Source organism: Lagenorhynchus albirostris, chromosome 16 (genome assembly GCF_949774975.1).
Source record: "Lagenorhynchus albirostris chromosome 16, mLagAlb1.1, whole genome shotgun sequence".
NCBI lineage: Eukaryota > Metazoa > Chordata > Mammalia > Artiodactyla > Delphinidae > Lagenorhynchus > Lagenorhynchus albirostris.
In genome coordinates this window covers 38,867,763-38,880,835 of record NC_083110.1, presented here as the reverse complement: position 1 = coordinate 38,880,835, position 13,073 = coordinate 38,867,763, and the positions used below count along the sequence as shown (strand labels likewise).

Sequence of the window (13,073 nt, the reverse complement as noted above, 5' to 3'; positions counted from 1 at the left end):
GGAAGCCGGAAGTGCCTGACGGCAGCTTTCCGGTGGTGGGAAAGTGAACGAAGCTAGAATCAAAGCGGCGCATCTTGAGGAAGGTGGGGTGCCTGTGGAAGAGGGAAGGCAGGCGACTGGATAGGGTCTGGCTCGGGAGGCCGGCAGAGCAGCAGCTGCAGAAGCAGGCAGAGGCAGAGAGGGCATGGTGTCGGGAGGCGCCGAGAAGGAGGCGCAGTCCGTCCCTCCCAGGGTTAGTGAATGAGGCTCTCCGCCCGGGCTAGCCCGGGGACTGTGTGCTGCGGGTCCCAGCATGAGTGCGGGCCCCGGCTGTGAGCCCTGCACCAAGCGACCCCGCTGGGGCGCCGCTGCAACTTCTCCGCCGGCCGCCTCGGACGCCCGGAGCTTCCCCGGCAGGCAGAGGCGCGTCCTCGATCCCAAGGACGCTCCGGTGCAGTTCAGGGTCCCGCCGTCCTCGTCAGGCTGCGTCCCGGGGCGGGCGGGATCGCACAGAGGCAGCGCCACCTCGCTTGGTACGTGGGGAAATAAAGCTCTTTGTCCTTCGCCTCGGCCCAAACCTCTTCTTGGTCTCTGAGGAGCCAGGGACTCCAGCACCGCCCCCCCCGCCCCTTTTCTGGTCTTGTGTGCACCGCTCTGAACTCTGAGGTCCCCTTGCTGAGCCACCAAGGCTACTAGTTGGAGAATGGGGCAGGATTTTTCCCGTGGCGATTGGTGGTGTGAGAAACCCTGATGAGTAGTCACTCACAGGGAGGGAAGCGGTAGGATACTCCACTTGTTTGCTTTCTTCGGGTTTGACTGAGAAATTGCCTTAGTCGTTAAGGAGGTTTAATTGTGTATGTGACGCTTCAGCCTCTAGATGGAAAGAAAGCTGCAAAGAAAATCACAGCTTATCTCAATTTACATTCTAAGTCCCTGGGTGCAGAGCTATTATTCTTAGCTTGCATTATGCTTGTTCCTGGTGTACAGTGTTGAACAAAAGTAACTTGGTCTCTGTCTTCAGACCCTAAAATCTGTCACGAGAGATAGACAATTAGGGAAGTTAACATAATAAAGGGTAATGGGTGTTCCAATTCTTGAAGGAACAGAGCGTTATGGTAGAAGTCAGGTGTACCTAATCCAGTTTGTGGGCTCAAAGATAATCTTCCAGCCAGAAGATAAGAACCTTATTCCGAGGACTGAAGAGTGATGAGTTAGCTAGATGAAGAGAAGTTAATGAAGTGATCTCAAAGTGCAGCTGATTCATATTGTCAGCAGGGGAGCGTAGTGAGAGATGAGGTTGCAGAGAGGTAGGCAAAGATCAGATCATACTGGGCAATGCTAAGGGTTTTGAACTTTATTTCTAAGGGCAATGTGAAACTATTAAAGGGTTTCAGTAGGGGAGTGACTTGATTGGATATATATTTTTAAATATATGTATATTTATTTAAAAATATATATTTTAAAGGTCCTTGTGGCTGGTGTGTGGAAAATGAAGAATAGATTGAAAGGGAGCAGAAGTGCAGGCCCAAGATAGTTAAGGAGTTAGTCTAGATGGGAGATAATGATGGTTAATAGTTGGTTGCAGGCAGTAGGTAGGAGAGGGGAAAAGTGGATGGATTTAGGAGGGAATGGGTTATGTGGGTTTGTACCTCATAAGAAATATATCTGTGCTGGAAATACAGGTTTGGGAGTTATTGTCACATACACCATAATTGATATGATGGTAGTAGATTAGATAGTATAAAGCATGTAGTGAAAATAAAGGCGACCTAGGACAGACACCACCGTGTAAGAGTAGACTGAAGGGAAGCAGCCAGAGAAGTAGGAGGAAAGCCTGCTTTTGTTGTGTCATGCAAGGACGGGAGCATTTCAAAAAGGATGTGTTGGTCAGCAGTATAAGAGAACGGGCACAGGTTAAGAAGTCCTCTGATGAATGGTGTACACTAAGTTCTCTCGGGACTTGGAGGCAATGAGGAGCAGACCTTGAACTTAGTATTGAAGGATGAGCAGGATTTGCTGTATAAACCAAGGAAAGAAAAAATTACATAGGCAGAGGGAGCAGCATGTACAAAAGGTGGCTTGACAGGAGACCAGAATGACAAGACTCAGCTGAGGCTGGGTCTTATTTATGGACAAACTCAAGTGCCATTTCAAGGAGTTTGGACTTGATCTGTGGTTAACGGGGAGCCACTAAAAAGCTTGTAAGAAAAGGGATATCATTTGGTTAATATTTTAGAAAAGATGGCGTAGGCAGTGATCTTTGGACCTTTCTGACTGCAACCCACAGTATAAATTTCACCTGGTACACAGAGTAAGCAGTCTCTCTCTCTCTCTCTCTCTCTCTCTCTCTCTCTCTCTCTCTCTCTCTCGGTAACTAGGTCATATTTATAACAAATGTTTCATGAAATAATACTTTACTATGTGTGCTGCATTATCATGTTGTCTGTATTATTTCATTAAAAAATGTTGGTCATTTGTAGTTTGTGAAATGCTGGGTTAGAAAAAGTCAAGACTGTAGACAAGGAGACCAGTTGCAGGAAACAAATGCAGTTGCCCAGTGAGTGATGTAACTGTTCTTTTAATATTGGTGCTATTTTGAAGATGGGGAGGAAGGGATGGGTTTAAGATTTAGGATGTAGATTTCAGAGAACTTGTTGAAGGAGAGTGGAGGGGAGGGGAACTAAGGGTGACCTCCAAGTACTGTATCTGACTTCTGTGACAGGCTAATTTGTGGTCCTATTAACTTTATCTGCATGTAAAGGAGAAGGAATGAGTTGGGGGTGCTGTCAGTCCTCACTAATTGGATCTCCTGATTTTCCGCAGAAGAGGGAGTGAATTAATACTTGGGCTGTACTTGTGCATGTGTGTAAATGTTTTCTGTATACCTGGCACAGGACACCAATTAACAAAATGTTCAAAATCTAAACTTGTGTCAAAATCTATTGTTTGAGATTTTGGAATTCTTTTAGGAACTTGATATTTAAAATGTATGTGTATAGTTATCCTAGGAGAAGTGAGATAGGGAAATGGATATTCAGTATCTTTAAATTTTGTGTTATTTATCTTCCTGGGCATATTTCTTATACTGATTGAAATCTGCAAATCTGCATATAGGCAGAACTCAGCATGCTATTCACACTCTGATGGGGAATGGTTTATCCAGTTGTGTTACTGTAGGAGCTCCCCTTTTCTGCCTGTTATAACTACCTAGAGTTTCTCTCCTCGCTCCAGGGATGATCCGAGTGTAGGTCAGTGGTGGGTGGGTGGGAGGCTAGAGCTGCCTTGTCCCCCATCCCCCTTATCATTCTTTCAGCCTCAGTGCTGTCAAAAGCACCTTCAAACCTCTTTCCTCACCTCAAAACTTTCCCACTGTCCATTGCTCTTAGGTCTCACCACACCCTTCCTTCCCATGCCTTATCTTGCTGCTGCTGGAGGAAAGAGGCTTTTTGTGAAGGTCTGGGTGTTCCTTTAAATGCAGGTGAATTTTACTGCATTTTGTGCCTTTTGCCGGTATCTCTAGCACCTAATTGAATGATTTGCTAATTGAAATTTGCTGGTTACTGAGTGAGGTTACTTATGAGATTATGTAAATGGTGTGAAGTCAGAGTAAAGTTGGAGAACTACTGATCTCAGTGAAAAATGAGATTGGGTGAAATGTTGGTAGAGAATACATTTGTTGAGTTTCTGCTTTGTGAGACTGCCACAATATTTTCTCTCATTGATCCACATAAGCCTTGGAAATAGGTATTGTTAACCCCATTTTGCAGGTGAAGAAATAAAGGCTTAAAGAAATGGAAGTACATGCTAGTAAGTGACTGAGCAAAGAGCTCAGCCCAGGATTTTGTTTGACTCCAGATCTCGTATCTATTGATATTTCATCACCTTCTATTGCCTCCCTTTTTGTTTGCTGTGATTACTTCTAGTTAAAAGAAATTCCCCAGAACCCAGGACACATCATTTTATGCTTACTTCAGGATTAAGAGGGGTACAACTGATACAGTCCTGTGATGTGTTGTGAAAGAAACCTTTTGAAGCCAGAAGTAGTGGTATTGGAAAGAGAAGTAGGCTGTCCTTTCTCTGGGGCCATCAGAAGGACTGAAGACCATTTTATTAGCAGGAAATGTCAGTTCCTCACCTCTTGCTTCTCCTCCTTCACCCTGTTCTCAGGCTTCAGGATTATGATAGGAAGCCTGAAGCTAGAGAGAGAACACATTCTCAGCATCAGAGCTGCAGGAGGGAGACCTCTCCTTCAACTGCACTGGAACACTCTTCCTAGTTTTTTAGGAAATGATGCATGCACTCTTTAGGTTCTGTAGACTTGTCATCATAGTGCCATGCTTCGTGTGTGTTATAGGAACCTAGCCATTGCATACCATTGAATCTTTACATTTATGGAAAAAGGTATTTTAAATTCTACACTGACCCCAAAAATGAATTTTTTGGCTCATTGCTGATTTGTACTTTGAGGATTTTCTATACTTGCTGTGTTTAATATAAGGAAATTAAATAGAGAAGATGGAACTGTAGAAAAAGTCTCAGAACGAAGTGGATCATCGTCTTACTCCCTTGTGACTGAATCTAATTTTTTCTCTGAAGCCTGATTTGCTGCAGAAGTAGTAACTTAATAAAGTCACGAAAGTAGTGGTGTTTAACAAGAAATATCAAATGTATATATATTTTTTTGTGAAAGAAATGATTCTAAAAATGCTAATAAAAGATTTTGTGGAAAGTATAAATTATATGGCACTCAAATGCAGTGGTAAATAAATTGTTGATTTTCATATATTTGGGATGGTATCTCATGTTATGGTGTTTGAGGGGACATAGGTAAATAAGAGGAGTTTATGACCTAAGGTACCTAGATTCTTACATTGCAATTTAGACAGTGGTTGAGAATGTTCAAGATTTTCTTATACTAAAATATTATATACATGTAATCCATATGCAGTACATTAAATTTTGAAAGTATGCTTAAATTTCTAATGTTTATATAAATTGTGGCTTGAATTTATTTATGTTACATGTCCCTTACTGAACCATCAATTCTACTTTTGCTACTGTCTGCTGGTCATTTCTGTCTAGTTATCTTTCTGGCATTTCAAATTTAGTGTGTTCAGTATTGACCCAATCATATTTTTCCCCTAAATCCAGTTCTTTTATATTCTGCATTTCTGTTTAATGTTGTCATCATCTTTCAAGTCTCAAGCATTAAAGCTTAGTGTCACCTTTAACTTCTCCTATCATTGTGAAGTCTGTAATGACTCTCACTTCTCAACTTTTTATTGTGTCCTTACAAGGGCTATTTTTAGATCTTGACCAGTAGTTCTTCAACCTTGCTGATCATCAAAATCATTTTTTGAAAAAAAAATACAGATTCCAGCTTCCCTCATACCTCCATCATCACATATAGATTTTGATTCAGAAGGTCTAGGTGTGGCCCTTGGATCCATTTGTTGTCAGCCTCCTGATGATTCAGATGGTTTGGGAACCACTGACCTAGACCAATACCTTCCTCACTCGCTTCTACTGACAGGCTGTTCCTTTCTTGCCCCTTCACATCTGCCCTCCAGGCTATGTATCCTGCCTGACTTGGAGCCTCCTAGATTTGAACTCTGGCATTAACTCTGAGTGTGACTTTTGACACTTTTTTGTACCTCTCTTTGTGGATTATTCGGGGATCTCTATGGTATGGTCCTAGCTGACTTTTCAGCCATATTTTCTGTTGCTTTCTTTATATTTTTCTGCCGTTGGTTCCGTTGCTTCTGATTTTCCCTTTATGTGATGACATGTTTATTCTTCAAGACACAATTCAAGCACTACTTATCAGATGATCCCATTTACTTCAGTTCCCTAAAGTAGTCTTTTCCTCAGAAATATCTTAATTTCTTATCAGGATCTTTTTAATTTATTTTATTTTTAAATTTATTATTATTATTATTTTGGCCGTGCCGCACAGCTTGCAGGGTCTCAGTTCCCCGACCAGGGATTAAACCTGGGCCATGGCAGTGAAAACACCGAATCCTAATCACTAGACCACCAGGGAACTCCCTCAGCATCTCTTTTGATACTAATGATAATTAAGAACTAATATTACTGAACATATATCAGATAGTGCCCTAAACACTTTGCAATGGTTATTATTTAATTTAAACCTCACAATAACCCCAGGAGAGATACTATTAATTTGCATGTTTACTAATAAGGAATCAGAGACACAGAGAAATGGCTCTTCACAAAGTCATACAGGAATCCAGTAGGAGAGCCAGGATTTGGATCTAGGTAATCTGATTTCAGAGCATGTACTCTCATCCATTAGGCCATACCAATTCTTTTAGGGTCTGGTCACTTTCTCTTCTATGCCAAATGTATTATCTCCCATTGCCTGAGTGGGGAAGGAGTGATTAATCGTTGTTTAATCCACAGAACCTGTCATAATGCCTTACATGCATATATGCTGCTATAGGTATTTTCTCTTTGAAGGTATGCATGCACATACATTAATTTTTTTTTTTTACAGTTTTCAAACAGAAGACTATTACCAGTTGGATGGACACAAAAGGACTCAAGACAGCTGAATCAGAAAGGTAAAGAGCCATGCCTATATAGAGAAATGAATAACATGATATATGGATGTTTTATTGTGCTTCATGCTGTTTTCTCTTCTTTTTACTTTCTCATTTTTCTTTATCTACATTTCATTTAATAAATAATAATTTTTTAGAGTCTCCTATGTGCCAGGGATGGTCCAATATACTTGAGATACAGAGATGAAAGAGGAATAGTCTCTGTCTTTAAGATACTTAATAGTGTAGTGATGCTGACAGACACCAAAATACGTGATGATTACGTGGTGTGATCAATGCAACAGTAAAGATTTAAACAAGGTACAGTGGTGGTTAGCATATAAAACAGACGATCAGCTTTACTTTTACAGGAAAGACTGCACAGGAGGTGAGTGAAGTTTAATACTGCACTGTGGCAGGTGTTTGCCAGGCACACAGTTGGGGAAAGGGCATTATAGGCATATGTGCAAAGACATGGACCCATGAAAGAGCATGCTGTATGCTCAGGTAATCACAAGTAGTTTAATTAATGCTGTGACATTGTAGTAGTGTGTTCAGGTAAGTGATTTTTTTGCGTCATAAATTCTTTCTGTTGTATCATAAGTTCTGTTGTATCATTCTTTCTATTCTTTTGTAGTTTGCATAGTAAAGAAAACAACAATACAAGAGAAGAATCCACGATGAGTTCTGTACAGAAAGATAACTTTTATCAACATAACATGGAAAAATTAGAAAACGTTTCTCAGCTAGGTTTTGATAAATCACCAGTTGAAAAACGTACACAGTATTTGAACCAGCATCAGACTGCAGCTATCTGTAAGTGGCAAAAGGAAGGGAAACATTCAGAGCGACTTTTGGAAAGTGAACCTCCAATAGTAACTCTGGTACCAGAGCAGTTCAGTAATGCTAACATTGATCAGTCACCCCAAAATGATGATCACAGCGACACAAATAGTGAGGAGAGTAGAGATAATCAACAATTTTTGACACCTATAAAGCTTGCAAATGCAAAACAGACAACAGAAGATGAACAGGGTGTAGAAGCCAGAAGCCACCAGAAGTGCAGCAAGACTTGCCATCCCGCCGAAGACTGTGCAGGGTGTCAGCAGGAAGAGACAGACGTGGTGCCAGAGAGCCCCTTGTCAGATATCGGCTCTGAGGATGTTGGTACTGGACTGAAAAATGCCAACAAATTGAGTAGACAAGAAAGTAGCCTAGGAAATTCTCCTGCATTTGAGAAAGAAAGTGAACCCGAGTCACCAATGGATGTAGATAATTCCAAAAATAGTTGTCAGGACTCAGAAGCAGATGAAGAGACAAGTCCAGGTTTTGATGAACAGGAAGATAGTTCCGCCCAAACAGCAAATAAACCTTCAAGGTTCCAAGTAAGAGAAGCTGACACTGAATTGAGGAAACGGTCCTCTGCTAAGGGAGGTGAGATTCGATTACATTTCCAATTTGAAGGAGAGAGTCGCGCTGGAATGAATGATTTAAATGTCAAACTACCTGGAAGTACTTCTAGCCTGAATGTAGAGGGCAGAAATTCTAAGCAACATGGGAAAAAGGATTCTAAAATCACAGATCATTTCATGAGAATGCCGAAAGCAGAGGACAAAAGGTAATTTTTGCCATCAAGAGTATCTTCAGTAGTGTAACATGTTTAACAAAGGGGGTTTAACAAAGTTATGGTTTACACTGAAGCAAAGAAATAATTGTCTTTCTTGTTAACTATTTATGCTAAATTTAAACCTAGGTTCAAAATGTTAAATTCTAAAAGTCCCAGAAACAGAAAACAAGAAGTAAATAAATAATCAGACTTTAGTTTTATGAACTTCCTTCTGAGATTTATGGGAATTATTAGAACATAAATATGATAGTAACTGCTGTTTTCTTAGGTCATTGTACATGCACCTTCTCTAATGCTGTAACAGGCAGGCAGGTGTTATTGTACTCACTTCACAAATGAGAAAATTGAGATTTGGGTTAGAGAATTCACTGAAATTATGTAACTTGTGGGTAGTAAAGCTGGGATTTAAATCCCGGTCTGATTACAAAAAAAATGTAAATGTAAAAATTTTATTTATGCAATTATCCCATATGATATCTTAAAGCCTACTCTGTAATTCTTGTGATCTTTATGGCAAGCGTGCCATAGTAAGTTCACTTCATTGCAAATTACTGTCTAGAGTCCTGAGAAGTAGTTGATACTGTGAATCATGACTCATTTGGCAGTGTATATATTTTTACACGTTCCCTTTTTTCAGAAGGTGGTTTACGTGTGTTTGGAAATTCCTTCCACAGACTATTGAAAATAAGCCCTCGGGTTTTACTGTAAACCTTATAAGGTATTTTTGTTGTTTTGTTTTGTTTTTTTTCTAAATACCAAGGAGAAAGAGCAAGTTTGGCACATTTTAAACAATAACGTTCTGGGTAAGTTTTTTCACTTGTGTATCTAAGTAAATTTAAACGGTAAGTGGTTTGTGACTGATTACATTTGTTTTGATCTTAGAAAAGAACAATGTGAAATCAAACATCAAAGAACAGAAAGGAAGATCCCTAAATACATTCCACCTCACCTTTCTCCAGATAAGAAATGGCTTGGAACTCCTATTGAGGAGATGAGAAGAATGCCAAGGTGTGGGGTCCGGCTGCCTCCCTTGAGACCATCTGCCAATCACACAGTGACTATTCGGGTAGGTGTTACCTCTTACCTATAAAGAGAGAAGATGCTAAGTCTTAATTTATTCTGATACTTATAAATGTGAAAAACAGACCAAAGCATAAAAGTGCTTCTCTTTTCTGCATATATAAAGTACTGAGAATTCTACAGGATGGAGAAATATAACAATAGCTTACTTAACACGGTACTTAACAAATCCATAAGAGGAATCATTGTTAGCTGGTGAGAAAATTGAATTTTTCTGTATTTTTAAGAAAATTTATTGGATTAAAAAAAAATTCAATTGACAATATTTATTGAGTACCCACTACATGTTAGGTACTAAAATTCAAAGTTGTATGTGGTTCAATATCCTCAAATCATTCTTCAGTTTTACCCTCTTTTCTGAGCTTTAAATTCTTCTAGACATCTCCCTCACTGTCCCACAGGTATCTCAAACTCAACATTTTTAAAACCTTATTTAAAAAAATTATGGTTATACATATACCATCTTAACCATTTTTAAGTGTACATTTCATTGGCATTCAGTCCATTCACAGTGTTGTGCAACCATTACCACTATTCATTTCCAGAAATTTTTCATCTTCCCACACAGAAACTCTGCCTACTAAACAATAACTTCCCATACCTAACTAACCCCTGGTAGCCTCTTTCACACTGTCCATGCGTTCTTTTTTTTAAAACAACAACAACAACTTTATTGAGGTACATAAAATTAACCCATTTTAAGTACTCAATTCAGTGATATTTAGTTAATTTTTAAAAAAATTTTATTTATTTATTTTTGGCTGCATTGGGTCTTTGTTGCTTTGCGCGGGCTTTCTCTAGTTGCAGTGAGCGGGGGCTACTATTTGTTGTGGTGCTCAGGCTTCTCATTGCAGTGGCTTCTCTTGTTGTGGAGCACGGGCTCTAGGTGCGCGGGCTCTAGGAGTTGTGGCACAGGGGCTCAGTAGTTGTGGCTCGTGGGCTCTAGAGCTCAGGCTCAGTAGTTTTGGTGCACGGGTTTAGTTGCTCCGTGGCACGTGGGATCTTCCCAGACCAGGGCTCGAACCCCTGTCCCTCCTGCATTGGCAGGCGGATTCTTAACCACTGTGCCACCAGGGAAGCCCATATTTAGTTAATTTACTGACTTAGGCAACCATCACCATAATCCAATTTTAGAAGATTTCTACCACTCATAGAATAGTTTTAAATATTCATCTCTTGGGAATTCTCTGGTGGTCCAGTGGTTAGGATGGTTAGGACTCAGCGCTTTCACCGCTATGGGCCTGGGTTTTATCCCTGGTCAGGGAACTAAGATCCTACAAGCTGTGTGGCGTGGCCGAAACAAAAAAACAAAAAAAACCCCATAGAGGATTAAATATTTATCCCATTTATTAGTCAGATGCTGTATTAGATTTCACAGGGGCTACTTAAAAAAAATCCCTTTTCTTGTACAACTTAGTCTACATGTGATTAAATATTTTGAAGTATAGAATTTATTAACATAGTTAGGTAGCAGCAACATTGAGCAGGGTGGTGGGGTTGGACTGAGCTCCTAAAGATGAGCAGAAATTTCTGAGGTGGAGTTAGTTTAGCGAGGCAAGGGAATTCCAGACAGATACATAATCTGTATAGGAAAAGGCTGTGTGGTTAAAAACTATTTGTTTTAGAAACGAAAAACAATTGATTTGCTAGAACTGAGAATTTGGGTGGGAAATGGTGGAAGAGAAGACTTGAAAAGTGGATTGGGTCCATATTGTAGAGGGCTTCAGGTGCCAGGAACTGGACTTGAGTCTGTAGGAATTGGAACTCATTAAAATGTCTGTGTAGACAATAGTTGTACTGTATGTATAGCAAGATTGATCAGACAGGTATAAGTAAGGAAAACTGAAGTGAGGATACATTGGAAACAGGTGAAGGTAATGTAAGAGCTCAGATAAGAGATGAAAAGTAAAGAAACAATAATTATCAAATTGTGCTGCATGGAAGTTGTTCAGGGGTTCTTTTGAAATTGACTCTCCTTTCTTTTCTAAATTATACTTTTAGCTATGAAAAACCTGTAGTAAAAGAACTAACAAATGCGCTCAAATTTTAAAATGCTTAATACCATATTTTAACCAGCAGATTTTACCAGGAGAACTCATTTTTACGCAGATCATAGAATCAAGGTTCTCTTGCCACTGCTGTTTGAAGAATTTCCTTAAGCATCAAAATATCAGTTAAAAAAGGTTACCATTTGCAACTGTTTTGGTGTGTGAATAGGATTTTCTTAATACTGGATAAGAGATATAAATAGTAGGTTGATGTAAGCTTTAGCTGTCATCTCTAACTCCTGATTTCAGATTTTATAGTCCTTAAAGTAACCTCATTGCTATTGATGTTAGAATATGTAAAGTTACTGTAAAAATTATATTTATTTAAATAGCTTATGTTTAAATATAATGATTTTGTATCACATTTCTTAGGGAAAAAAGAGTTTTGCTATTTTAAAAAGTTTGAAAAAAAATAAGAAAAAAATTTTAAAAAAGTTTGGAAATAACTGAGACAGGGTAATAACCATGAGAATAAAAAAGAATAAATGGTTGCATTGTTTTGAGGTAATATTGATAGGACATGGTGAATTCTTAAGTATGGGTGATAAGGGAAAAGGAGGCATTGATAATGTGTGTAAAATTAACAAAAGACTTGGATGAGTGACAAGATGTTAATGGTGAAGATTTGGAGAAAAGGTTGATGGGGGAAGTAAGTGATATTTTGACTTTTCCTGCTTCCTCTCTCCCGCTACCCACAAAGAAAACCTGAAGCATCTTATACCATCATTACCTAATCTTTGTAACTACTGTTTATTTATTGTTAGATATCCAATGAATTTATAAAAGTTTTATTTTATTACAAAAGTAATATAGGCTCAATGGGAAAAAAAAAAAGCAACTGTTATGTGAAAGTGTATACCTCAGAAAACCCAAGTGTCTCTCAGTCCTATTCCCAGAGTTTAACAGTTTGGTGTATTTTCTTCTAGATCCTTTTTCCTGAATATGGTAATATGATATATGTATAATTAATAGTTAGTTATTAAATAGACAGTCCTTAATTACATTTCTGAGATGCCAGATATTAATAGTTACAGAATTTGAAGTAATAAAGCAAAGCTGATATTTAGCGTTAGAAATGTAAGGCAATCTGAAATTGCATGGATGGACTTAATAGTGCTTGATTATCTGTAAACGCACACACACATTCACGCACCAACATGTACACACATAAGGCAAACACATGTAGGTGCATGCACTATGCACATGCACACACACATTTAGACAGACAGACATCCAAAGCATATCCTTATATATATGTTCTCCTATGTGTGAACCTCTCCTGGTACCTGTTTTTGTCACCTCAGATTACATGGAACATCTTTACAGAATCACTTTTGGGATCCTCATATGGAGGTGAAAATACTTTTGGCATGATTGGTGACTCAGCCACTTTTGACCATTCTTTATTCTTTCCTCCTTGGAATATTCTCATCCTTTGGATTCCTTGACACCATATAATCGTGATTTTCTTCCTACCTCCTTAAGCCACTTCTTATGTTCCTTTTAGCTTTTTTTCTATATGTGGCCCTTAAACGTCGTTCGAGTTCCCCAAAGCTCTTTCATAGGTCCTCTTCTCCTTCTCTCTCGGGGTAGTCTTATACACACTCATGGTTTTAATGGTTATCTATATAAATGGCCTATAAATTTATTTATCTTGGGTTGCAGACTTTTAATGAAGCTGCCTATTTGACAGCAGCTTTCCCTTTTCAAGGCTGTTCCCTTTTCTTGTTTCTTCCGCCTTTTCCTACTTCTTTTTATCCTTTGGAGTTGAGCTCA

General features: G+C 39.1%; 1 protein-coding gene across 2 annotated transcripts in view; it reads left to right on the top strand.

Moving 5' to 3' along the window:
• Positions 1–43: 43 nt before the first annotated feature.
• PARG (poly(ADP-ribose) glycohydrolase) overlaps positions 44–13,073 on the top strand; it is a 113,514-nt gene continuing 100,484 nt past the window's right edge. For both annotated transcript variants that reach the window (XM_060126750.1, XM_060126749.1), the window contains exons 1-4: positions 44–512; positions 6,497–6,563; positions 7,180–8,160; positions 9,052–9,239. In XM_060126750.1, the coding sequence (XP_059982733.1) occupies positions 293–512; positions 6,497–6,563; positions 7,180–8,160; positions 9,052–9,239 (1,456 nt within the window). In that variant the 5' untranslated portion in view covers positions 44–292. The remainder of the gene's footprint in view (positions 513–6,496; positions 6,564–7,179; positions 8,161–9,051; positions 9,240–13,073) is intronic.